Here is a 27,889-nt window from a genome sequence, read left to right on the forward strand (position 1 = left end):
ACTGGTTGTGTTCCATCTCCTTGATGCTGTACACAAAAGGCAGGCAGTGACCTTTGCAACACAGTGGAGAACATGGACTATCATCACCCTCAGTAAATGCCAGGCTCTTCTTGGCTTCACAGCAAACAGTTGAGATTTCACTTTTAAACATTTAGTTGTGGCATTTGTGCTTGTGACAAAAAACAGTGGTCATGAAAGTCACCATCTGCCCCATATCCTTCTCTTGGGACAGTCCAGGTACCATCAGAACAGACTTCCCTCTACACTACAAAAATCACTTCTTGAATACTCCAGCAATTCCAGCTTAGTCAGCTTCTCTACTCTAACCAAAACCCATCTGTTAAGAGGTGGACACATCTCTTGTGATGTGAAAAGCCATGTATAATCATCATCAGAATCTTTGCAAAAATATCTGGCTTCAAATAAGTAATAAACTGAAACAGAAAAAAATCCAAAACACCAACATTCCACAACACAGTTTGACAACAGGATGTGAACATGAAGTTTTAACAGAAATAGTTCTGAGAGACAAGACTTCCCAGGGAAGTGGTCATGGCACCAAGCCTGTCAGAGTATAAGGTGAGTCTGGACAATGCTCTTAGTGATATAATTTAGTTTTATGTAGCCCTGCAAGGAGCAGGAATTTGGACTCAATGATCCTTATGGGTCTCTCCCTACTCGAGACATTCTATTTGTTATATGGCTGCTCTCTATATCCTGAAGCACCCTGAAGGAAGGTATCAGCTTCTTCTGCCTTGAACTGAGGATTCATGAGACAAGAAGAAAAAGGAGAACCAGTAATGAGTTTGTCCCAGTAAGAGGCAAAAAAAAAATTCAAGTAAATGCAAGGTGCTTTCCTGCCCATACTCTGCAATATAAACTTGTATGAAACACAAAAATTAAATCCAAATTACTTGTATTTTTATTTCTCCATAGCCCAGACTCTGGAATTTCACTATGAACTGGACTGTAACTAGGAAAAATTGCAAAGGGTTTTCCCTAGTAGTAAAGGGAAAGATTTAATCTACAGAAAGATTTAATCTATTTCAGCAGTTAATTATGCTGCTTAATTAGTAATGAAGGGAGTCCCAAGACAAGCAAAAAGACAAAACTTCTTTTAGCAATACAGAGAGAAGGGACAAGTTTGTTAGAGGAACCTTCAGCAGTTCATTCATCAGACCATCAATTTAGTAGGAGAGCAAAGACAAAACAGTTTTTAAGCCTGTTTTCTTCCTCATTCATATACACCATCAGGACATTTTTTTGCCTGCCTGTCTTTGCTACCATCACACAACTGAATTTGTGAAACACAACAGTCATAGCATCAGTCACTGGATATGCCGCTTCAGAGAAGGGTCTTGTACCTAATGGCCACGTGCAGTTTTAAAAAACAGACTTTCAGCCATTACTTCATCCAGAGATTCACCTAGAGACACACACCTGGGATGCTGGAGATGGCCTATTACAACCTTCTTGCTGCACATACAACTAAAATTTTGATGCCTTTGGGCTGTAACACAACACTGGAAGCTTCTTCCCTAAAACCAAGGCAGTTCATCTTCCATTTCTGCCATAGAAGCGAAGCACAAATTATGAACAGAAAAAGTATGAGCACAATTATGTGCTGCCTAGTTTAATGTAAAAACTGTATGGATTCATATCTCACCATTAGGTCTGAAAGATCCTATCTTCTTAAAGTCTTTTACCATGGATTTTCATTACAAATTAAAATTTATGCAGAGACAAAACAAACGCCTTCACAAGTTTCAGAAATGATTACAAGTTCTTCAGTTTGAAAACCTCCAGTTCTTCTGATGGACTAGGTTCCCAAGAAAGGAGTTTGCTCTACATCCTTTGTTTGTAGTGCCTTTCCATCAGATACTTTTCAACTTGTGAACAGGAAAATACTTGGGACTACTGAGATATTTATTACCTGCTAAGAGGACCAAAATATATCAGAACTGATATCCAGCATAAAGACAGTGGCAACTAAAAGAGAATTTCCCTGAAAATTATGAGCATTTATCAACAAGAGTTTAATCTGAAACCCAGCATAAACTTCAGTGTTCATGTGCCCACTCTGAGGCTTGTTCCTTAATTTAGCTGCAGGATTTGTTCACCTTTATACTGCTTCCTGCTGTGTCATTCAGATGTTTCTGGTGCCAGTTCTCAATCCTGACTTACATTAAGTTACTTTCAAGTGGCTGACATTAAGTTCTTTTAAGTTCACTGAATGCTACTGAAGTATTAGTTTTAACGAGCTACTGAAAACACAGCCTGTGGAAGAGTAAAAATCTTAAGGCACAGTACTAGAGGATTATCAGTATAGCGCGCTGCTTCTTCACACAGACATTGCACCACATGTAGAAATAAGTTAAATTTTGTAACACATAATAGTTTCAAGGTTAAGTTTCTCATTGTGGAGAATCAAAGACCTGAAAGCAGTTCGATTAATTTTGTTCCAAAACATTGTTATTCAACAAAACAAAAGCATGAGACTGCATCAAAATTACTTTATCAGAAAGAATAGCAAAATGACAAGTCCAGTGCTGACACAACCAAGTTACTACAAAATCAAAATTGGCTGGATTTGACTCCATGTATGTTCAAATGTTACTATCAAAACCTACAAAGAGTAAGAGATATTATCTAGCAAGAAATATCAGTTTGTGACTTTTCACTCTACGCTCCCTTTTATTTTTCCTCTCTTTTGGGAACATGGACTGAAATTTGCTCTAATAGGACTGCAACACAAAACTAAAGATTGATCATTTAAAAGATGATAATAGCATGATTTAAGTAAGAGCTTTTATTACCTGGACAGCTTCAGAACAGAAAAAGTTTGTTAAATTGGCCCACTCCCCCTGAAACAGATGATGCAGCATGTCTAAAAAGACTCCACATCTCAGATTATAATATAGTATAGATTATAATATATATATTATAAAATATTATAATATTAGGGTGTATTATGAATAATATGGAAATAATATTAGGGAATAAAATTTCAGTTCACATAAAAATATTGCCAGGCTTATGGTGTGATGTATCAAGGGTCATAAAATTTGTGGAAAATGGTGTAAGAGTCTTACAGCTTAAGACAACCATCCAGCTTGGCTTCCTTGCTATTATATATGGATATCACAATTGCTTGCATCAGTCCTGTGAAAGCAGGAAATGGACCTGGGTTGACAGACCCCTGGAATAGGTTAAAGTCTGGAGAGCTTGTGGAGTTTCCTTCACTGGAGGTATTCCAGAGCCACCTGGACACGATCCTGTGCCATATGCTCTAGGATGACCCTACTTGAGCAGGAAGCTGGACTAGATGACCACTGTGGTCTCTTCCAACTATGCTGTGATTCTGTGACTTATTCTAATTCCTAGTTAGACATCCTCAGTGAAGATCCTGATGGCAGAAAACAGAATGCTTTGTGGGATAAGATGAAAACAGAAATATCATCTGTGCTGGTATTATTATGCCTGAAGTGACCATTTTCAATGTAGTTCTGCATCCTCCTCATCTCCGAAGCAAAAGGAGGAGATCTATACAGCTTAGCTCTGTTAGCCCCATGCTAAGGTAGTAAGAATCTGAACTTAAAACACCTTTACAAAGTCTTTGTATCTGCTCTGCTGCCAAATGTCTATGAAGAAGAATGATGAAGTCTATAGAGTTCACCTCAGGTGGCTACACTCAGCTGAGAAAGAAATTTGGGGTGCACTGAGTGTCAGTATGAGTTACGGGGCAAAGGGCAGAATACCTAATTTCTGTAAAGGAATAAGAGAAACAGAGCCCATGCCAAGAAGGATGCCAAAGAGGGTAAGCAGTGAGATACTGATGAAAACTGCACAGGCCAAGGGATGTTTATGGACATACCAGACTGCTGAGCAATTAGCTGGGGAAGTTATGCCTGACACTGCTGATAACAAAATTCCAATACTTAAATTCATTTGGGATTGAGTTATTTTGCCCCTTTTTTCCAATAAGTGAAGTAATCTGCTACTTCTAACTCTTGTCTTTACTCTTCTGGCTTCACTCCTAGTGCATACTGTTACCATGATTGCTATTCTGTTATTTTGCCTTTCATGGAGACAAAGCACTCTTAGCAGGATTTTCCAGTCAGCTGGCATGAACAAGGGTTAGTTTGGTTTTCATTATTTCTCAGCATCATTTTCAAGATTATGCTGACATGTACAGGAATCATGTATAAAAATATTAAAATGTTATTAAAAATTTGTTTGCGTTAGGGAACGTGAGACAACTTCATCAGAGCGAGCAGAATGCTGTTCAGAGATCTGTGGCAAGAACATTTGGAAAGGTTTACACATATCCCAAAGGATCTTACTGTTTTTTCCTTTGCATAATTTTTCCATGAATAATCCTTCAAATGTTATAAATGAATGTTACTTTTGCAATCCTTCAGTAAAACATGTGAACATTTACAGTCTCCAGAGCTTTTAAAAAAAGCAGCAGGGTGAGGGAGTTACAGTTCACAATTTTTCTCCACTAAAAAGCTATCAATAAACCAGTACTAGATATGCAAACTAAAAACTGAAAGTGAGTTGCATATTATATGATGAAGAACTGTGATTTTTCCAGAGGATAGAAGAGTTTCAACTATTCACTATTTTTTGGTGAGCAGTTAAGAAGTAAAACTTAACAGCTCTGTTTCTAAAACTTAATAAAGACATGCCAAGCCACAGACTTTCTAGTTAAATCTTCAGTGAAAATTTTTACTATTCTGTTTCCATTGTAACCAGTATGTGATAATTAAAACTTTAAAAGAGAAAGACCTCCTAACCAAACACACAACAAATAACTTTAGATTAATTTTGTTCACAGAATCAAGAATGACACAAAAAAATTACATCTAGAATGATGGCTATTGTAAAAGAACAGTTTTAATTTTCAGAGTATTGCTTTACAATTCAAAAAAAGGCTACTAAGGCATACAACACGTAAGAGACACGTATGTTATGACTGCTTCTAAAGCAAGAGCAAAGAAAAAACAAGAATCTGAGTTCTTGACTGCACCTCCCCACACTCCTCCAAGCTCCCCAAAAGCTGTCTCACACACACACACACACACACATACGGACACATGTACTTCTGACTGCACAGCAGACACACCTGAATGTATTTTCTTCAACTGCTTCCTGGATAGAAGTGATATTTTCAAGTGTCACTTTTATGGAATCACTAATTGTCAGCATTTGTGTTACTTATTCTGCACCAGTGGAATGCACAAACCCCAGACTTACACTTCAGCAAAAATGCTGAAGTTTCTGCAATTGGATCTGAAAGGCAGTACATGGGCTGGGTGACATCACGATTGGCAATGAAGACATATCCATTGCAAGAGTATAGTTGCAGGGAAATTGAACTATGGGTTCAACCAAATACATTTATCAATTCATCAAAAACCCCTGAACTTTTTACAGAAGCTATTTCAGGTGACTGCTGTGAAAAGTCAAAAACAAAAAACCAAAATCAATTAAACCTCCAAAAAACAAGGCAGAAAAGTCCTTTGTCCTCTGGCTGGTCTACTTTTGTAACATTCCTTAGGATAATAGCGTGGTAGTTTAAATAAGCATCAGTGAGCTAGGTCATTAGACATGTTCTAATGAAGTCACACAAAATAATAGAAGGCGATAAAGTTAAAAACTGAGCACAGTCATTCTCTCCCCAGAATCTTCATATTTGTTTTGACAAAATATTATTCTACAACTTTTGTGAAGCTTTGGTATGTTAAGAAAAAACCCACAGTACACTATTTCCACTGGATTTAGTGGTTGATAACACGTGAATCCACAGATTTGTCTGGCACTGATTTGATTTATTTCAAAAATACTCCAGAGAGCTGTAAAAGTTTCTCAGGAAAAGTATCACAGAGGAAGAGAATGTGAACCAAAGAGTAAAGTTTTCTGGACAGTCTGAAAATTTATATGAAGCAAACTTAGTTCTTCCATTCCTACCCTAAGTCCTGTGTAAGAAAAGCAGACATAGTACACGTGAAGCAATGATCAAGAACTTGCACAAGGATTAGATAATCCTCATTTCCACAGAATGACTGGCTGCTAAAGCACTTAGCACAAACTATTTATTAGTTGCCAAAGCAACCAGTAAAACAAATGGCAAAACTAAATGTCAAACTCAGTGTTTACATGGAAAATGATGGTGTGGGGGTTTTTTATTCTAAAATGCTGGAACTGCTGTAGAGATATCACTAATGTAGTATAGCTACTTCAGAGAGTTACAAATGTGCAAACATCTTCAGGCTTTTTTCCTTCTGTTTCTACATTTTCAGCTCCTGTATCACATAGTCTACATCCAATAACTGACCTCTTGTAATTAACTAAAATAAATAATCTAAGTTCATTGTGAGCTAGCTCTCAAAGCTGAATGAACTTAGCACAATGGGCTGAATTTTACCTCAGTGACAAAGAAGAGAGTATATACCTGTCTCAGATTAAGTACTCCACATTCCTGGTATGATGGTAACATAAACTTCTGGTCTAATTTATTCTCCCCTCAAGAATTACACCAAGACTTACTTGGGTAAAAAAAAAAAAAAAAAAAAAAAAAGAAAAAAACCCCCAAACAAACAAACAAAAAAAAATACCCACCTAGCCACCCACCCAAACAAACAAACAAACAAAAACCCCCCAAAAAAGAAGAAAAAAAGGGGGTGAAGGTCCATCTCTAACTACTGTATAATAAACCCTCCAAAAAGAGGGCTACCCACAGCAGAGACCTGGCTGGGGCTAAAATTTAATGCTAGGTGTAAACTTTAATGAAGGGGTTCATTAAAAATCACAGAATCATTAAGACCAGTCTTTGAGTCACTTAGTATTAGATACAATTTTCTAGATATGGTAATTACTTTATGATAATTTTAACTTTTTATAACTTTTTCAAGACAGAATAGATATGCTATATTCCAGAGAGTGAGTAACCCCATTGTATGTTCTGATTAGCACCGCGCCCTGAACTTTTCTAAATAACATGATGAGAAAGAGTATGCATAACAGAACACTTCTCCACTGAGCTACACTTGGTGTGCGAATTCTGAGGAACTTCAGTTGCTTAGAAGGCTTACATTTGCCATATATTGCATTAAATCTTTTCCTTTGTACTGGGAAAATGTATTGAGTTATACCTTCCAAAAGAACCTAACAGCTATACCATAAATGGCAAGCACCTTTCAGCTAACGCTGCAGGAACACAGATGTCTTTTACAGCTAATTCAACTCGAAAATGTGAACAGCTAGCATACTTTATGCTCTCCAGCTACATTCTCTCTCTCTCTCCAACCACAGCAAGGCAGAATGAACAGACTGAAGTTGCTGCCAAGGAAGTTGTGTGAATCACACAGTTCCTGAAAGCATTCAACTCAACTGCTTAAGACTCCTTCTTAAATGCTACTTGCAAGGGACAAGAATCTCTGCAGTGTTATGGAAGACATTAAACCTTCCTGTGAAAGCACTATTCATGATTATATATGCATTTGGGAATTAAATGAGACCCTCTTAGCCACTAATATACAAAACATAGCTTGTCGTGAGGCAGTCACTTTAATCAGATGCCTGCCTCCTGTTTGAATTTACTGGAAAACTAGTTGGCAAAAGAAGTGGAAAATGGACACATGGTTTTCTCCAGCACTTTGCAAACAGAAATGCTGTAGGATTTAACTGTTTTTATTGAGCCTCACACTCAAAGATATTTCAAAGGGAAAAAAAGAAACCCACGATGTCTCTGGCTACAGCAAACTGTTAATATTTTTTTGAAAAAGAGAAAAATGGATAGAAGATAAATTCACAGTGCTGGCAAGTAAAATCCAATTCCATCATCAACACATGCAATTATATATTAGAACACAAAGATGACACTATTCCCTGCACTTAATCCCATTACAGACTTTGGAATTATTACCAATGACATTGAGCTTTTTTTCTGTCTCTGGAAACACACATTTATCTCTAAGGAGGCAGTATGTCACAGGCAGAAGTCAACCAGACTTACTGCTATTAGTTATGTATTAACCTTTGGACTATTGGACTAACTAAACTGATGACTGACCTTATGGTCTTTATTTTAACTTTAAAACAGTTAATTTTCAGAGTATTGCTATTTCAGAGTATTATCAGTCTCCCATGCCTTAAACTACTGACTGGAACACTAAACTACAGCCCAAAGTATTTTGAGATCATCTATTATCATTGTAGCTTACCGACTGCAAACTTCTGGCATACAATGTCCGAAGTGGAATTAATTTCAAGGTATAATTTTAATCCAAATAAAATTGACAGCAATAGCTGCCAATATGCTAATTTTAATTTTCCATGTTCAAGTATCTCATTACTGATATTTAAGTATTTTATTTATCAGTTTACTGAGTATTTCAGAATTATTCAAGACTAACATATGGCTATACTCCTATTTATTAATGTTATGAAACAAAAAATAACTTATTGTCTTCATGCTTAGTTAAATTTCAATTTGAATTCATGCTAACTTACTTAATAAATCTTCTCCAGGAATAAAGTTTTCAATAAAATTTATTTTCAGTAAAATGTACTGGATTCCATTTAGTAGCACTTTTGCAGCCACACAGGTACAGCTCACTGAAAAATTCCTGCGGGTTATTACAAAATTCTGATGGCATTCATTGCCTAACTAGCAGTAGTTAGTAGACCTCTGTAGCTGAGCAAGAAATACAGCACTCCACAAAAGGGTCAAGCTTTTGAAGGAAATATTAACAGAAGAATGGAGCAATAGGAATGACTCAGCACTTGGTTTCTAGTCATCACATTAATTCTCACTCAGAGTAAAGCAACCTTATGGAGCACTTAAGGGCAGTGCAGATATAGAAGGGAAAATTCGCCGTCTCCTAACAGTGAATATACTATATACTATAGGATCACATATTCAATGATGCAGGTACTACTGACCATTGTCCCAATCATTTTTTGTGGACTCCAGCTGAGCTCACTGCAGTATCATGCTGTATTCCTTGCCGAGATCAGGCAAGCTCAAAATTCATGTTTCCAATTTTGGAACTGTAATTTTAATTGCCTTCCATTAATGTTCTAATAAGGTCTCAGCCCTTAAGACTTACAGAGTACTGGTGATGACCACATACTATGCTACTATGACTGAAATTATATTCCATAATCATACAAATGAAGTGTTAACATCAAAACCTAAGAGTTGAGCATGCAGACGTAAGTAACAAAGTAAGCGCCAGAAAACAAGAAGAGTTTACTTGTCTGCTTTACATATTTAAGAAAGATGTAATTATATGAGAGGCAATGACTTAGTTTCAAGTCTCTAGTATGAAAAACCAAATCCTCACAAAAGCAAAATGTGACATGATGTGGTGGGTTGACTTTCATGGGCTGTTAGTTGCTCATTGAGCTGCGGTATTACTCTCCATCCTTTACAGAACAAGGTGAAGAAAATAAGACACAAATCTTTGTGGGCTGGGATAAAGGCAAATTAATTTTAAAAAGCACTGGCTGTGTGCAGAAGCAAAAGAAATCAAAAGAAAAATTTATCATCTACTTCCCATCAATGGGCAATGAGCATCCATGGCCTAACCCAAGCATTGTAGTGCATGCTTAGGAAGACAAACACCTTAATAATAAATGCCTTGCTCCTCCCTTTCTCTTAGATTTTATTGATGAGAGTGTCATACAGTACAGAATATCTCTTTGGGCAGCTTAAATCAGCTGTCCTGGCTATGTACCCTCCCAAGGTCTGGCCATTCCCAGCATATTGGCCTTTTTGGCAGGCGCTTGGGTTTGGAGACATAGCCTTGAGGCAGTGGGCACTGCTTAGCAGAAGCCTGGTACCTTATTAACACCTCTCCAGACACAGATGCAGAGTACAACACTCTGATGGCTCCTGGGGAGAAGTTAACTTCCAAATGCATTTCTGTATGAAGAAAGTGTTCATTCAGAACTACTTTTGAACTCATCTTATTAAAAAAAAAAAAAAAAATCCATTGAACTATTTCTTTATGTTTTACACAGCAATTAATAATACTGAGCATCAAGCAGGGAAAGGGAAAGCATCTTCCTAAAGAAACCGAAGACCAGGTCAAATGTTTATCTGACTCTGGGAATAGCAATCACAATACTAGGACAAACAAGAGGCTCGCCTATAAACAACTGGGCATTTGACAGCAGTCAACATGAAGAGCTGAGAGGCAGAGGAAAAACACATGGAATGTTTCTTCGATTTACATTTAGCATCTTTCTTTCTTTCATTTACTTTGCCTTTCATTGGTGAGAAAAAAAAAGACATTTTGAATGCCAATTGAAACTGCATAGACTCCTTGGGGTCTAGACTCCTTGGGGTTTTACATTCTCACATGGTTTTACATAATGAGACAGAAAATTGGCCATTCAAGTTCAAGATATTAAAACAGAACAGCTTTTGAGATAATGGCTCCTACAGCAGGAAGTACATTTCACACAGCCTGATGCTTATTTAGTCTAGTCATAGCAATAAACAGCAAAGTAGTTTTTGTCAGCTTATAGAATGCACTCTAGTTTTTCAGATGTTGCTAGAAGCTATTGTTGCTACAAATCTTTTGTCCTCCTGCTTTCCACAATGAAATTGTCTCAAATGTACGTGATCACACGGAAACCTGAAAGGAGAATTTCCTGTGTTATTCACTGCATTGGTTTTTTTGTACTGCAAAAGGGCTCTTTTTTCTTCACTTATTAAATAATGACAAAAATGCAAACATTTGCAGAAAATCCCACAATTTGACACTTGTTCCAACACTAGCAAACACCCTGTGACATCCCTTGAACTGGAACTGCTTTTATACAAGTCAGCAATCTTGTTGACTCATGTTACTGATGTACCTGTGGGTTATCCCATATACTTAAGTGGAGGATTTCTGTAATTAAAATTATTTCCTTACTCGAATTTTCAAATTATATTTTATACCTGCAAGATCTTCTTTGGAGGAAACCAGTCGAGGAGAGCTGTTACCTGGCTCAATTCTTAAAGATAATCTGGAAAAACAAGTTTTTAGAGAAATTAACAAAAAAAAAATTCTCAACAAAAGTTAAAATAAATTGAAGAAGTAATTATTTTGGCAGTGCCACCTAGGAATTTTACTTTCTTGGAAGTGTAGTTATTTATTCTGTGATGTAACAAAACAGTAATTTTTTTGAAGTAAATCACTGCCTGTCAGAACCAAGAAAGAAACTGTGAGGAAAGTCTATGAAAGCAGAAAGAGAAATCATTATTTAATCTTTCATCTCAGTTTAAAAACTTAAGTTCATACAGTCTTTCACCTAGGGAAAAAACCTCAAAAGTTAGTAATTCAGATACAAACCTAACATTTTATTCCCTGCAAACATGAAAGCGAATTTACTGTTACCATGTCGAAATGTACACACAGAAATAGCTATTTCATTACTGTAACTTACAGAAAAGAAGCTTAATAGGGCAAAGTGATCAACACTTCATAGTAAAATAAGTAATTAGAAGAAAGTATTATATGCCACGCTGACTCATTCCATGTATTTTATTATGTACTCACTCACTCACTCACTCACTCACTCACTCACTCACTCACTCACATGTTCTCAGCACTCCAACAAATCTCAATCTCCCACTGCACATCACTTCTGCCATTTCTCAAGTTTAGGCAGCCTTAACTTGACACTCATGGGTCCTTTACTCTGTACCAGTCTGACAAAAAGGTATGAAGGACGACAATGTTAAGTAAATTTTAATGGAATAGGCATAAATCCAAAGGAAATAACTGCTGTCATGGCACAGCAGTGAACAAGCACAAAAGCTGGAAGGTTTCTAGCTGCAGCATCCTGCTGTGCACCCCAAGTAAAGGCTTTCTGATTTCAAATAAAAACATGCAAAGGGGCAGAGGGAGAAACCCATGACAGCAGTTTAAAATCCCATGTATGGCTCAGCCACCACTTCCCTTATTATTCTTTATCTGGAATACCTTTCAGTTCCTTCTCTACAATATTCCAACATTGTCAACTATGTTTTAGTGTGAAGCCAGTTAACAAATCTATGGTCCATTTCATGTTTTCAAATTTCTATTCTTCTGACAGTACTAGATCTTTTAACTACCCAAAATAATGTATTTCAAGTAGGAAATTAATAATTTTCTTTCTGTTGATTTGATTTCTGTGACCAGGAAGCAGTAAACATAACTCTCCTAGAGAGTTACAATAATACAAGTCAGTGCACGATTCAAATGTTGATCACATGGGAATTTCTTTCAGTATGGAAAAAAGACAAAAGAACTTAATGAAGTCCTTCCCTGTAAATAAGGTGCTGCTGTGTGAATTTATCTTCCATGTCTGTAGGAATGTTCCAGTTGCATCCCTTGCACAGTAGTTATTCTTTTGTTAAGGCTGATCTGTTCCTCACTACACTCAAACTTTATTATTTCCATGCTGCGAGCTTTTGCAAAGAAAGCCTTTTAGTTTTGTTGCTGTTGTTGTTTTAATAATCTTCTGCAGAAACTCGCCACAGATGCTAGTCAGAAATTTGGGTATTAAGCCCATTTCACTGGGTTAGCACATATTTGACAAACCAAAGTCCCCAGGCAAAGCAGGCATTCCAAACTGTTTCACAGTTTTTCTCCAAATGGAAGCAGACAAACCTCCTTCTGATAACCCATCACTGTTAATTTCTTCTGTGTCTGTCTGTACAAGGGAGATGTTACGGTCTTTTCCCACATGTGAAAACAGCATTTTTATTTTTGTCAGCTTTGAGAAACTCATGTTTGAAGCTTCTTCCTTATCCTGCATCACAGAAGGTACTCAGTTTCATTAGTCCTCTGTGGCAATAGCCACAGTTTATTTGGTCACTGTGGAAACATTCATCTAGTAAGTCCACTGCTAAAAGATATGATTTCAGTTCAGTCTACACATGCCACAACTTCTTTCTTTTACAGTGATGTGATTTGTAATGCATTCCTCCTGGAATTTTTTTGCTTGGTTAGAATAAAATGAATTTAAATCTGAATGCAAAGATTAGAGACCATATTTTTTCCTAAGCATAGTGAACTGAATTGTGCTTATTAAGAAGGTTCAGTCTATAATTTCAGATAATTATTCACAGTATCACATATTTTTTATGGCAAGAACAGCAGGACTACCTCACATACCTGATAAGGCCAGAAATAATTTGTCTAACGTCACAATTTCTACCAACTTCAACAGCTTACTGTGTATCAAACTCCTGGATCCAGCACAACTCTTCCATGTTTGAGAAACGGCACAGGTGAAATACTGCCTGTGAATATGTACATCAGAGAAAGTGCTATGACCTGATAACAGATTTAAGGCAAGCACATTCTTACACCTTCTTTAGCAACAAAAGTGAGATCAACTTCCATGCAACTACTTGCACTATGCTATTTCTCTCTTTCTGTTTAAAATTGTTCTTGTAAGGAAGAAAAGAAGAACGTAACAGCAGGAAGAAAGACCTTACATCTTTATGCTTTCGACAAGGTTTTAGGAAGAGGCACGCTATGAAAGCACATGCATTGTATGCTGCACTTAGAAATTCACTAACAGAGCAAAAAATGAGTCTTCAGTGCTATAAAATGAGATTACATCACTCCCCACTGGTCACCTCCCCAGAATATGTGAAGTTTGATCATGTTGGTTATCTGTTTGGTTATGTTCAACTGCACTCTGAATCTTAGCCCTTTCTATGTCTCTGACAGTTTGGACGACAACTTCAATGATGCCAGAATTCTGCAAAGTTTCCAGAAAAACTAGAATGCAATTTATCTATTTTCAATCTACAAAATTAAAAGAAAAACAAATAAATGTGAGCCTAAATATATTTTGGTAAATACAAAATACTCATGCTGACATGTTATATTTAAAATAAACTGTTGAGAAAAGGGAATATATTCTGAAAGTGAGCTGTCATTCCTGAGCCACCTTCTCTTCTATTCCCCCTCTCCTCCAGAAGGCTGGAAACAATCGAAAACATTCTTTATTTCAAAGAAGAGACACTGACAGTCAGTACAGTTTCAACCAGTCCTGGCTTGTTTGTCACCACACAAATTCAATTTTGCAATTCCTCTGACACTCCATTTCCCGTGAGCAGCACAAGTTCCGTGCATGCACACACATGCTCAGTGTCTCCCAAACAGGACTCCTGGAGCAAGAATCTGTGGCCCCTGAGAGGCTTAGGGTTATACTTTCAACAGATCAGTGCAGACTTTGAGACCCGATGTGCTTACCACCAACATGCATCATCCATATCTTCACACACCTAACGACATTCTTACAGCTGACTGTTCAACGTCATTCACTAGCATTACTTTAAATAACAAACGACCTTGGCTCCAGCATGCCTAATACATCTTTCATAAGGCATAAAGACACTCTGTTTTCAGCTTGCCCCTGTGTATGATCAGAAATTCATCAAGGCATTGGGAAGGGCTGACCAGGGAGGTAATGAAATCATCCCTGGAAGTGTTCAAGAAACAACTGGATGCGGTACTCAGTTTACCTACTCTAGCTGACAAGGTGGTGATCAGTCAAAAGTTGAACTTGATGATCTTGGAGGTCTTTTTCAACCTTAGTGATTTCATGCTTCTATGACTCTATTTTGTTGAAGAGGCAGTCCAGCCACAATTACAGCTAATGAACCATATGGCCACTGGACCACTATGAACCTCGGACTAATAGTGAAAGTTTCCTTCCATCCTGCCTTTCACCACAATTCTTGGTGGAAAAGTTCCAGGGAATAGAGCTGCCTGGGAGGCTTATTGAAGATGAACTGAAACCAAGGTTCACTGTTACAAGTACTAATGTAAGTACTAATACTTCATATAAGTACTAAGCACCTCCCATTTAATCCTGTTCCCATAGGACTGGAACTAACATGGTACAGCTAGGACTTCCACAGCACCAACACTGCTAGGAGTCAGGATAGCCTTTTAATTGACTATCAACTTCTCTTGAATATTTTACCATAGCATCTTGCCTTTCTGAACCTAAATTTGAACTGATTTTTCTGTAAGACATCTTATTACTATATTGCCTAACATGCTTTGAAGAACCAAATTATAGGCATAGATAGCAGACTCATTGTCCTGTCCAGGGAAACAATACTGTAATACAAATAACAGTCTTCAAACTGGTTTCAGTGAAAAAACAACTGTGAGAATACAAGGCCTGACCTAACAGTGCCAAAAGGTCTGCAAAAAATTTTATAGGAATAGCTGCAAGGTACGTCTGGTTAGGAGAGGATGTGGCATTGTGCCACAATGTTACATACTGCTAAAACTGAGCAGCTTCTGCACAAAACAGGCTGACCAAGAAAGATCTGTTATTTTTAGGATATGACATCATTGTCAGGGGTTTTCTGGAGCATTCCTACTTGCTGACAAGCACAAACCTAAGGGAAGCAATTGGACTGGCACAAAAAAATTGTAGAGAAAAGCTTTGTTTATATAAAGTGGCTGCCATATTTTCCTTTCCAGTGTAATTGAGGCTCTCTTTGGCAAAATGTGTGCTGGGATTCTGCCAATATGTTTTAGGACAACTATCTCAGCGTCTCTCCCTGACAGATTGGTACATGCTCTTCATGCCAAAGGTCACACATACCTCTCTCTGCAGAGAGCACTAATGCCATCCCTGGCTCAAAATGAGCAGTCACTCCAAAGAAAAAGATGGAAGAGATTCTTACCTGCTCTAAAAACTTAGTAATCTCCCCATTTTTAAGACTTACAGACTCTTTTGGCAAAGGACCAGAAAACGCTATGAAACTAAAGATCCATTAAGGGAAGCTGAGAAGGAAAATGTGAAATCAAATACCCAAAACAAAATCAAAAAACTTCTTACTAAGTGCAAAAATGGAAGAAGAATGAGAGTTCTCTTTAAGGGTAGACGTGATGAGTTTAGATTAATTTGAATTATTTTTTTAAAGATTTAAAGTTCTATTTTGATGAAATAAACAGGGTAGAAAAAGTTCTCCAATATATACAAGCTGTAGCAACTTTCCTGTGGTAAGAATCAAATATTTCCCTCTTTTTAATACCTTCTGTGACTTTAGTCCAGTTTTTCCTTGCCACAGTGAAACCTGGAAAGAAGACCACTGAACTTCATTGAATTAATCTCACAAATAACTAAATCCAAAGAAAAAGTATTAAATTATCTTTAAGATGTATAAATTATCTTCAAGCATTACCAGCAACATTGCTGCTAAAATTACATAAATATTCAAATTTAAAACAGAATTACTTCTAGTTTTTACAAATATTAGGTTATGTTATCATATGCTCATGGAAAACACTTGTTTAATTCATTTTTTCTGAAACAGTACAGCTCATGAAAGCTCTTTCATACATGGTGTTAACATCATTGCCTCATCAGGAAACTCCGTCTAAAAATCAAATTGAACAATATGAACAGTTTCTTTAATTCAATCCAGGAGCTGTAAAGCCTCTACTAACTACAGTTATTCACCTTTACCAATGACTACTTAGTTTAATTTTTCTCTGTCTTCACAACTTTAATGAAGCACAGAAGCATGTGGGAAATTAGTAAATAATGTCCATTTGTTAAATTTTAACACTGAGATTTAAATCTCACATTGCCCTTAACAAAAGTCTTGGACTCCTTGACCTTTTCAAAGGCTGTGTGCACTGCTCATGGTCAGTGTTGCATCTCTTGCACAATGGGTCTGTGTGTGAAACATATACAATGTCATGAGAGTAACTAAAGGAAGAATTTGCACATTCTACCATCAGTACTGTCAGGAATTCTAATTCCATGGAGCAAATAAATTTTGCTATGAAAATATTAAATACTTCCTTTTTTTTTTTTCCAAACTATTTTTCTACAGAAACATCATTATTCTTAGTATCTGAGACCAACCAGACACAAAAGCACAAACATCTCAAATCATCACCAGGCATGAGCTTTCGCAGTGAATGACCCAGTGCTTTTCCAGCTTCTTTTGCAGAAGTTTAGCCTAAGCAAGGGGACACATTTTAGACATTTTATCTCTATTTGAAGAACGCCCTGATAATACTTTGAGAAGCTCCAAAAGAACACCTTCTCTGTATACTTTTAGAACTACTCTCTGTTCTCAATGTATTATTCATAATACTATAGAGACAACGCTGGATACACTGGAGATGACTTTAGTGTTACTGAATAAAATTCCCAGAACACAATCATCATGTAATAGAATGAAGACTAGATTTTCATCTACTCTGAACTTTTCACGAGTATATTTCGCCTTGTAAATCTGCTTATAGTCATGAAGAAAGACTGTCTTTCTGGATTTTGCTTAGCAGAAACACTCTAAAACATCTTCAGCCAAGTGCTTTTTTGTTCAGCTCTTCATAAAACCAATGACTAAGTAATCTTTCTGTTAAATTTCCCAACACCTGAAGAAAAGAATAGCACTTACTTGTAATTGTCATCTTCTACAAATTTCTGAAGTTCTTCAATGTAATGGACAGACTTCAAATACTTTTGCACATGGGGAAGTGTTGTGAGATAATCTGTGGCATGTACAAACAAACAAACAAACAAACAAAAACCATTAACATTTATGTTGACCAAAATTGTTATTTTTTCAGGGTTTTTTTTCTGGTTCTTGTGATACCTTCATGAAAACAGAATTTGAACCTCCCTAAAAAATAACCTAGGCAGAAATACTACTTTAACTCTAAAAAGGTGCTAAAGACTTGATTGAGCAAAAGTGATGCTCTCAGTTGTTAAAGAAAATACAGATGCATTTCATCATCATGAAAGCTGGTGGATTTTATTTGATGCTACCTCCCTGGTGGAAAAAATTATCTGCTGCAAAACCTACTTGCATTTTTGTTCATTGTTCTGGGGAACATCAAAGCCTGAAGCTTTGGTATTAGTGGTTCTCACATGTCCAAGAACAAAAGACACTGAGTTCAGAATGACAGAAAAATATTTTGACACATAGTGCATAGACAGGAACATGCCCTGTAGTACCTAACTTAACTTTTGTGCTCTTGTAAAGCTAACTGTTTTAAAGGCACCCATTTTCCCAGAATATTGTTTCAAGGCCATATTTTAATTTTCATCTTGATTTTAACAAAAGCACTCAAAATTAATGCATAGCAACGCAGAAAGCTCCCAAAATTGTAAAAAGGAAAGAGTCAATGAAATAATGAGATTTCTTTGTCAACCAAAGTATTAAGAGACAAAATGAAACTCACAATAAGAAAATGACACCTGAATAATCTAGCTACTCAGAATCATGTGTTATTATGCCTAGTTCCTACCTTTAAATACTTCAAAATACCAAAGCTTACAGAAAAGGATAAGGGCTGGACACTTAAGCATACAGTTAATAGTTAACATCTCACCTTGTTTTTTCACAATCTAACAATCCTTTTTTTTTTTTAAGCTCTCCAAAAATGCAGCTTTTAAATTTTCTGAATTTGATTGTTTAGCTGCACTCAAGGCTTTTCAGTATGTAACATGTTTAAGCAATGAAAAGTCATACTAAGTCACCAAGAGTACACTGATTATTCACTAAGACAACAAAACCAGCACATTTCTTGATATACAGTTTCACTAGCAGGCTAGAACTGCAGAAATTATTTTTAGAGCAAAATCCTTCTAACAAAAAGAAACAACCCCTCATACATATGTGCAAAAGCTTAGCACAGCTGAACAACTGTTGGATAGATTGAAATATTTGTATTTCATTTTGTAAATATATCAACAGAACACTAAAAGTTATTAACCAAATGAACACATTCCACAGTCTAGACATGATATCTACTGCAAAGTAAAGGGAAGATATTAAGATAGTTCTCTGATTGCCGCTAGTGGAAACAGCATATAAGCCAAATGCAATGGCTGCACTTGAAAGTAACGTCCTTTGTATCCCACAGGTAACAGCAAACTCTACACAACCTCTGTTACAGCTCCTACAATTTAGAATACATGCTTATCTGCCCTACTTACTGTAAGATTGAAGCTACGTGAAAGTGGAAACTACATCACTTACTAGCGTTCAACTCTACCAACATTAGCCTCTTGTGCTCCCTCAGGGCCAAAATCTGCTTCCACAACTTTGCACTAAAGAGATTTTAGTTAAGGCTTGATAGGCATATAAAAATTTACCAACCGTAGTTGCAGGATACTTGCAGATCAGCTATTATTCGGAGAATGTTGTTCATTTGATTGGATCTCTGTTCGTTCTCCATTATGCTGTCTGAAGCAGGATATGCAGAATCAATGTAGATTAAATCCAAGAGATAAATTCCTGAAACAAACAAATCAATCAACCAATTGATCTAGTGTTTCAAACAGAAACAATTGCATAATTTGTAATGAACACTGCAAACAGAAGCTGTTTACCCCTGCTGTGGTCTGGGCCCATTAAACAAAGGAGAGTTTGAGATTTGCATTTTGAAAAGTTCCATAATTACTGCTTGAGTTCTATGACACCCCTTAAAAATACAGAATAGCTTTTATGCACTTAGGCTACTGCTTACTCTGAGCAATTTGCAGGACCATAAAAGGACACTGAAGAAAGAGTGCAAACTGACCCAGCAGCGATGCTGATGGCAGGGGACACAATGCTGCTGGTCACACAACCAGAGACCACTGCAATGCCTCCTTTGGCTGCCACCAGCCTTCAAGATCTCCATTCACTTTTCTGCCTTGAGACTTAAGAATACTTTATGGAAATCCCTTGCAATACTTTTTCTCACTTAAGCTGAGCTCGTCATGTATTTGTTTGTTCAGGTCTCTGCCATCCTGAGCAGTATGTTGCTCACTGAATCACATTATGTTATGTCCAGCAATAGCCAGGCTGCAATACGTAATTTCTTGACACTGCTAAGGGAAGAATGAATGAAGAAATCAAATGACCTGTAATTGAAAATTGAGGAGACAGACAAAGAGGCAGCGACAAGCCAGAACAAATTCAGTTTGTTATGAACTGTTAAATGCTTTGCTTGGAAACCCTAAGACCATAACTAAACTGTCTCTCAAGTCCCCAGCAATCTGTGAATTTGGACTATGAAAGAACCATATATGTTCATTAGGCCCACTGACACGATAAATAGGAGAGTGCTCCAGTGACCAAAGGTAATTCAATAATCCCACCAAAACTGAAAGGGATGTTTAGACCTTGTAAATGAGAGGAATAGAGCAGGATTAACAAACGAACAACATACAAACCAATGGGAATTTCCAGTCATGCTGGAGTTAAAACAAAGAAAAAAGATGCTTAGAAATCAGGTCAAGTTTTACAGTCTAGTTTAACTTTCTGCAATGACATAGATCAGTCCTTCAAAAATTTTCTTCCCACATTAAACATTCTCTCTTGAAGAAGTAATATATCTTATAAATATGAGTACAGTTAATAAAGCAGAGGTTCATATGACTCAGACTACCTTAACAGTTCTATCTTAAGAGTCACCTGGGGCATTTATTGCTTTCTCCCAAAAAGTACCTTCTGAAAACCATCTTCAACTTATCTTCACTTCTTTTTCTACACATTTCTACCTCTAGAAAGACAGAAAGATGTATCATCAAGGTTATTAATGATTTGAGTGATTGCTTTATTTGCTCTCTTTTCTCAAAACAAAAGAAAACAAAGAAACCCCTGTTATTGTAATTTATATTATTAGTTACATCTGCTGTTCTGGACCTACTGATTAAGTATGCCAATGTGATTCTGCTTCTCCCAGCTACAGTAATTTCCCAAGCCAAAAGATGAGTGAGTTTAAAGGAAAAGGGAGTAATCAGGGTTTGTTATCCCAGATTTTCAAAATATATACAAAAGCAGAGAGGTAAAAAGGAAACATGTATGACTTAATGTGATTAGAAGACAATTTTCTACAAGTTTGTCAAGAGCAGCAATACCTGCTCTTCCTTTGTCTTTTTTCACTCTTGGGAAGATAAGCTATTAATCATACCAGTTTATTGTATCTCATACAAAATTTCATATATCAGACTAGAGAAACATAGACAGCACTTATGTCCTGCTTTGTTTCCATATCTCAGTCTTACTTAGAGGGGAAAAAAACCCCTAGTATTATTTTCAGCTTTTCTGAACTTTCTCTAAACAAGAGCTTCACCCACACTGGGAAACTGCTTTGGCCACACTCAAGAGATCGTAACACCTACACAAAACCAGCACGGACCAAGCACCTCACACTTCAAAATGAGGGAAGAACTCCAGTTTCCCTAGTATTAGTGTGGCTTTGAGGCAGTTTAGTGTTGAGCAAATCCTGAGTCCCCAAGGTTTTGCAACAGCCTGGAGACCCAACCTAGATGAGGCTCCATACAGCAGCTCTTCACTGTCCCTTCCTGTGAACATCAAAGCTAAGAGTAACGGCTGTAAAAATTCTATTTGCTCACAGCCTCTACACCGCAACCTATGCCTTGTGGCAGCCTGGGGCAAAGCCGCTTTCCAGCTATTTTGAGCAAGTCTGCAGCTATTCTCATAGATATTAAAGGTATGAACACACTGCTCCACTCTGGAGCAGGGATTGTAAGCATTTTTTCAGGACAAAGAGTCTATTTTCCAGGACAACATACAGATGAGGAACAACAAGTACCAAAAAGGATGAAAAGGTGTCAGCCTAGGCCCTACAAATTCCAAATAAAAGTGTAAGGAAATGGGCTTTTGGTAGGTAGCAGGTTGCAGGAAGAAAAAACACAAATTGATAGACGTAAAAAAAAATTAAACTGCATGTAATACACAAGAATATAAAGGAACACATCTTTTGTAATTACACACCAAGCTACACCTTTCCCATATAGTTCCTCTCCCTTTCTTCCTTTAAAGCAAGAAGTATAATTAGGTTTTTATGATTTTTTTTTAAATCTGGGCAGTGATATTTTAAACTCTTCTTTATATATGATGTGATAGTAGGTATAGATAAGGATCTTCTTGTTTTGCACAGAGGAATGACATAATTATTCCCTTCAGCAAAAGACTTCAAGACCCGTTCCTCAAAGGAAAGCCTCAGGGCTGCCTCACGCCAAAGCAAACACACAGCACTAGCTTTTCAAATTTTGGCTCACATTTGTGCTACTGTGCACTGAAAAAAGCTAGGATGTGAGGCCATCGGGATATTTTCCAGAGGGTGAGCTCATGGGCAGCTTCTTCCACAGGCAAGTATCATTTTCCAGTGATACTCACTCTTCTCTGTTGTCACCAGAACTAATTTTTGCAGCTGGATATTGTATGCAGACAACAGTGTTCATTAGTTTATGGTCCCATGGAACTAACAACACATGCTAAGGAAAAGCACGGCCAAATAATCCAGGACTTTCATTAATGAAAATCACTCTGTCTAAAGGGAGCCAATTATTTTTAAGTTGGCAGAAGAAAAGCAAACCTGTAACACCAAAACTTCTACTGGAGACATCAAACAAAGCAGTAATATTACCAACAGTTTAAAGACAGGAAAACATTAGTACAGCAAAAAAGTGAACTTCAAATGTAGCAGCCAATGCCACCTGGCTAGCGTATTTTGAGTGCTCCATCCACCAGACAAGAATTTCCAAGAAAATTTTACTGCAAAAAGTATTTATGGAGAACTGCAGTGTTCAGCAGGACGCAAACCTAAGTCTGTATACTTGTGTCTTGATTTAGTTAAGCTTCTCCTGCTATTCTCTTTATTCCCTACTCAAGGCTCCTGAGAAGGCAGTGCTGAGGCAGATAATAAATAAGCGTACTTTGGAGTTGATGGGTACTAACAAAAACATCTTAGGAAAAATACTCCCAAGCCTTTGAAAATCGGTGGTTACTCAGCTTCACTCAGTTCTGAAGAACCTGAGCTGGAGAATGTAAGCTTTAAAATGTTTGTTCCTTTCTAAGAAAGACTGACATAACACACTATAAAGACAAAACACTTTCAGTCCTGTAAATAACATGTACAAAGTGATACAAATGAAAAAACCTGGACAGGTATTACTTCAAATAGCAGTAACAGAAACAAAGAGAAATCTGTTTTTAAGGCATTTGCCTGCAAGTTAGAAAGCCTGGGTTCAAGTTTTCTGTCCTGCCACAGATTTCTTTGACCTGAGCAGCACCATTTATTCTTAATGATTAAGAATTTCAAATCTCTTCGTGGGTTTATGACAATTTGCAGGCACAAGGTGTAATCCAAAACTTACAGAACCTAAAATTGTTTCACAAATATACACTGTTGCAAAACTGATCATAAAAAATTCTTTGCAGATAACGACTGACAATTTGCATCATTATCAACTGTGTCTTTCTTTTTACTTTTTTTTAAACTTTTCTTTATAATGAATATAAAACTATTAAACTGTAAAATAGTAGGGCTAACAAACTAAAAATTAGGTGGTTAAACGACACCACTAGGGCATACCTGATATATATTTTCATGCATAATGCTCTGTAAAGGGTCTGTGAAATTCTGCAAATACAAGTAAGCTAGGAAACAGCTGCTGTATGACATTTTTGTCAGTCAGACATTGACTACTTTGCAACAAAAAATAATTAGCTGATAGAGAAGTATTTCACACTAGCCTGAGGACTTCAATTTATTATTCTTAGGTAACATTTGGATCAAGTACTATAATAAACTATCACATTTATTTGGTAAATTGTACTATTACTGTGAAAACCACAAACACATGCTGTAAATGGAGGTTAAAAGAAAAGTTTAATGTTTTAATGAACAATTTAGTTCCCTACTTACAATCATGGACACTTCTAAAGGTACTCACAGCACATATGAATGCACATATACTGCCGTGTAACACAGCTGCCTGGGCACAGAGCATTCCTGCAGCACAGGGAGCAGGGTCTGCAAGACACTCAGGAACTGGCACACAGAACAGAAGACAGGAATTATTTTCCATTTTTGTTCCTCACAAATTGAATAATGACACTGGTTTGATAGGAGAGCCAGAAGAGACAAGGATGTGTTTCCAATTTGTAGTCAACTATACTTATGAAAGCATTTTCCTACACACAGTAGTGTGGTTGTAGCACACTAAACAAAGCAGAGGATAGAGGGACAGTAACTTATCAGTTAACTATGTGGTAGGAAGTCGAAATTACTACAGTCAGCAGTTTGTAAAACCAAAGACATCATTGTTAGGAGATTAGCTCATAGGCAAAAAAGCCAACTTTTTTGGGTTTGTGGTATCGCTGGTTTCAGGAAGACTGGATATTTTCCATGGATTAAGGGCTGGAAAAAGTTTGTACAAAACCAAATGTACATACTGGTTAACCTTGGTAGGATTTGGAATACTCTAAAATAACCTGAAGACAAACCTTTACAAAGGCAACACCATGTGATTTGTAACATACAGAAATGTATGCACTATAAAATGTCTCAAGAGAGACTTTACTCATTTACGACATGGTCCCTTGGATGGTCGTCAAAGTGATTCCAGGATTGGAGGACTTGTCAGGAGGAAAAAAGGCTAAAGCAATTGGGTTTCTTCAGCTTAAAGAAGTGAAGGGCTCCTTGAAAGAGAACCTAACTGCTCTTCCAGTACCTACGGAGCAGTCACAGGGAAGATGGAAATACTCTCTCCAGAGTGATAGCAACAGGTCAAGAAGTGATGGGAAGGAGTTCTATCTGCGTATAATCAAATTTCTTCTCTGTGAATACACTTAAGTATTGAAATAGGTTTCCCAGAGGAGGACAGCAATTTCCCTTACTGGAAATATTCAATACATGGCTTGACTGGACACTGGAAAAGCTAATTTATGGCCCTGCTTTCCACAGCAGGTAAACCAGATGATCTCCAAGGCTTTCTTCAAGCCATAACTCTACTGTTCTATGACAAGTTTGATAAATGTGCTAGCCTATACCCGAATATTTATTATTGAGGGAGAGTTTGGAGTACAGCAATTATATGGACTAATCTCCAGCAGCAGGAAGGCTCTTTATGTACAAGCAGACAACAGACCCTGATTTTAACCATGAATAAAGCAAGTACTTCAAGCAATCTCTTTTATCAGGAGAAACAAGCAAAATTTACCTTATAAAAATGTAGAGCTAGAGAGGGCACCTTATTTTGGCTCAATCTGCCTCAGCAACATCAACAAATAAAATTTGATGTTGATCCCATGGTCTTTCCTGAGTAACCTCACCCTATTCAACCACTGGAATTAATCATCCCACATTTACCACTGCAGCAATGAAGCCTAATATGGAAAAATAGATCAATAAGTGAAGCAAAACCCAAGCAACTTTCAAACTAAGATACCAATTTGTCAAAGAAAATGTTACCAAGAACTCAACTGGAATTGCATTCAAGAAATTGTACTGCAAATAGTCTCTGGTGCAAATCATTTTGCTGGGCACTGAAACAGCCCAAAATATTCTGAAGCTGTCTGGAGCTTTCTACCAAAGCTTTCCCCCTAAACAAATCAGATTTTCTCCAGAATACTGCAGAAATATTTTTTTTTCATTTTTCCCCAAAATCCATCTATTTCCTAATACTTTTCCCATTAATCAAAAAAAAAAAAAAAAAAAAAAAAAAAAAAAACAAAAAAAAACCACACATTACAGAAGATCAATTGCCTCAAAAGTGATGCATTTTAACATTTTTAAACATATGCTATCCAATGTTAGAAAGCAGAAAATGCTTCAAAAAAGACTATAGGAAAAAGGCAAAGGTAATATAGCTGTTTTCCAGATGTTGCTTCCTGTCAGCAAGTGGTGCTTAGGGACTTCCTACGACAGATCTTATATAAACACTTTTGGGTTTAAGTCTGGGTGGTAATTTTTCTTTACAATGTTTTTTCTCTGGATCCATTAATTTTTTTTCTTTTTCCTGCTATTCCTACAAAAACACTTTTCCTTTTTTTAACTTTTGGGTTTGAAAAATCTTGTGGCAAATGAATCTGGCAACTGAACTGCACCCTGTCTGGAGAAACAATCTGATTTCTCAAAGTTTACCTTTTTAAGATTGGCACTTTCTTATCTCTTTCTGCTTACCTTGAATTTCTCATCACTGACTCAAAGTTAATTTCTATGACCAGATGTTTTATAGTATTTTCACTCACTGTCAAAGCCAAGTCTTTCAAACCACTCCTTCCCAACTGCATTACCCTGCTGAAGACAACTGTCAGATTTCACAGCCAGAAGTAACTGGATGTAAGTACTTTTCTGCTAATAGGATGTTTTATTCTCTAATAATACTTTAATGCAAGCTCAGTATTCTCAGTATGAAAGACAAACCAACTATGAAATCTTTTGCAAATCACATAATTCAGCTTAAAGCCCCCTGAAAAACCAATGAACCACATTTCACAGTATTACAAACCCAAGGAAAAGGTATGCCCATGTGGTCCAAGCAGAATGCCCACACAAAGGCAAATCCCATTTTTCTCTTCAGTCCTTCCCAAAAAGAAAACACCTACCGTTATCCAAACAATTCAGTTATACTAGAAATACCTGGCACATCCAAATAATAGCTTCCTGCCATCTATCAAGTTAGCACAACTTTTCTTTTTCCCTGTAGACAAAACTGCAAGAGGTTGAAGAAATAAGCTTTGTCATATGCTATTTGGAACAACCCATACACAAAAGCTTACAGAAACAAGTTATTTAGACAGCTTTAAGACAGCTTTAAGAGACAAAAGAGCAGTCAGTACCTAATCAAAAGGCTGGTCTGTGTAAAAATATGCTTCTTGTTCAGTAAAGAGGACAATAAAAAAAACAGATTTTGGCTATTTTTGATTTTTAAAGTATTTTATTTATAACATAATTACCTGCAAGAGAATGATAATGACTAAAAAATAAAACACAAGAGAAATATCTAGACTCCTTCACTGAGTAAAAATTTTAGGCATTTACCTGCACTTATTTAAGTGTCCTAAAATGAATGCACCTGAACTATATGTTTAAGAGTTTAAAAGTGGTTATGGAAACCTTATGAATATGGGCCTATATAAACAACCACATCCTCAGGAAATCGTTTGTTTTTCAAGAACCTTGGTGCTGTGGGGCATAACTTCAAGTTAGAAACCTGTATTTTCCTACAAAAGCAAAGAATCTAAAATTGTTCATTTTAATATTAAAACTAAGTACTCCACCAAGTAGTCATCTAGCTAGAGAACCAGCTCTCCAAGTAGTCAGGAACTGGAGATCGGGATCAGGAAACGATGACAGGAAACAACCACTCCATATCCTGACAAACACCCAGGGCCAGCCACTCCTCTGTTCTTCCTGCTCCCACTTCCCTGCCTGGAGCAGCTCTGGGCATCCTAGGCTGAAAAAACACCTTGGGAAGGAAGGAGGGTGAATCAAACACATGTTGAAAGAAAGTTTAATGGGAATATTGCTAAATCTGTCAAAACCTAACAGAATTATCACTTTTTGGTTCTACAAAGTCAACTTTTTCAGTATTAAACTGGTACATTGGAAAAGCTTTGGACTGTTGTAATGCCAAACACCCAGACTATGCTTCTAACTGGCACTGACATGGCCACTCCAGTCAGTCAGTCAGTGGTCCTCTCTGAGGAAAGGAATAAGCTTCAGAGTTAAAATAGAAAATAATTACATAATAACAGTAAGTTGAAGGAATCACAGGACATACAGGAAAGGTACAAAAAAAATTAAAAACCTAAGGCATACTGAATTGATAGTGTAATTGAGAGGAATGTTACATTTGTCTTTACAAATAAATTGTAGATCTGTTGGTAAATAAAGTTAGCACCTAGAGATAAAAGAAACAATGGGAGGGATTACACTGATTGATGAAAAAGAGATTTGCCTTTACAAACTGTAGGTTTGCTGGTAAATGAAATTGGGTAACAGAAGATGAAAGAAGCAACAGTGGGGGAAACTATGAATTCTGCAAGAATTAAAAATTAAAAGGAAGGGTTATACATTAGAGGGGCATGTCAGGTGTC

General features: G+C 36.9%; 1 protein-coding gene across 9 annotated transcripts in view; it reads right to left on the reverse strand.

The window, feature by feature from the left end:
- Window positions 1-27,889, reverse strand: part of RALGPS1 (Ral GEF with PH domain and SH3 binding motif 1) — an 84,348-nt gene that overhangs the window by 21,876 nt on the left and 34,583 nt on the right. For all 9 annotated transcript variants that reach the window (XR_008841747.1, XR_008841746.1, XR_008841748.1 and 6 more), the window contains 3 exons: window positions 19,148-19,285; window positions 17,441-17,534; window positions 10,961-11,028 (listed from right to left, as the gene is read on the reverse strand). Coding sequence is in view for 6 of the 9 variants with exons in the window: in XM_056505375.1 (XP_056361350.1) it covers window positions 10,961-11,028; window positions 17,441-17,534; window positions 19,148-19,285 (300 nt within the window). In the remaining 3 variants the exon portion in view is untranslated. The remainder of the gene's footprint in view (window positions 1-10,960; window positions 11,029-17,440; window positions 17,535-19,147; window positions 19,286-27,889) is intronic.

Source organism: Oenanthe melanoleuca, chromosome 17, assembly GCF_029582105.1.
Source record: "Oenanthe melanoleuca isolate GR-GAL-2019-014 chromosome 17, OMel1.0, whole genome shotgun sequence".
NCBI lineage: Eukaryota > Metazoa > Chordata > Aves > Passeriformes > Muscicapidae > Oenanthe > Oenanthe melanoleuca.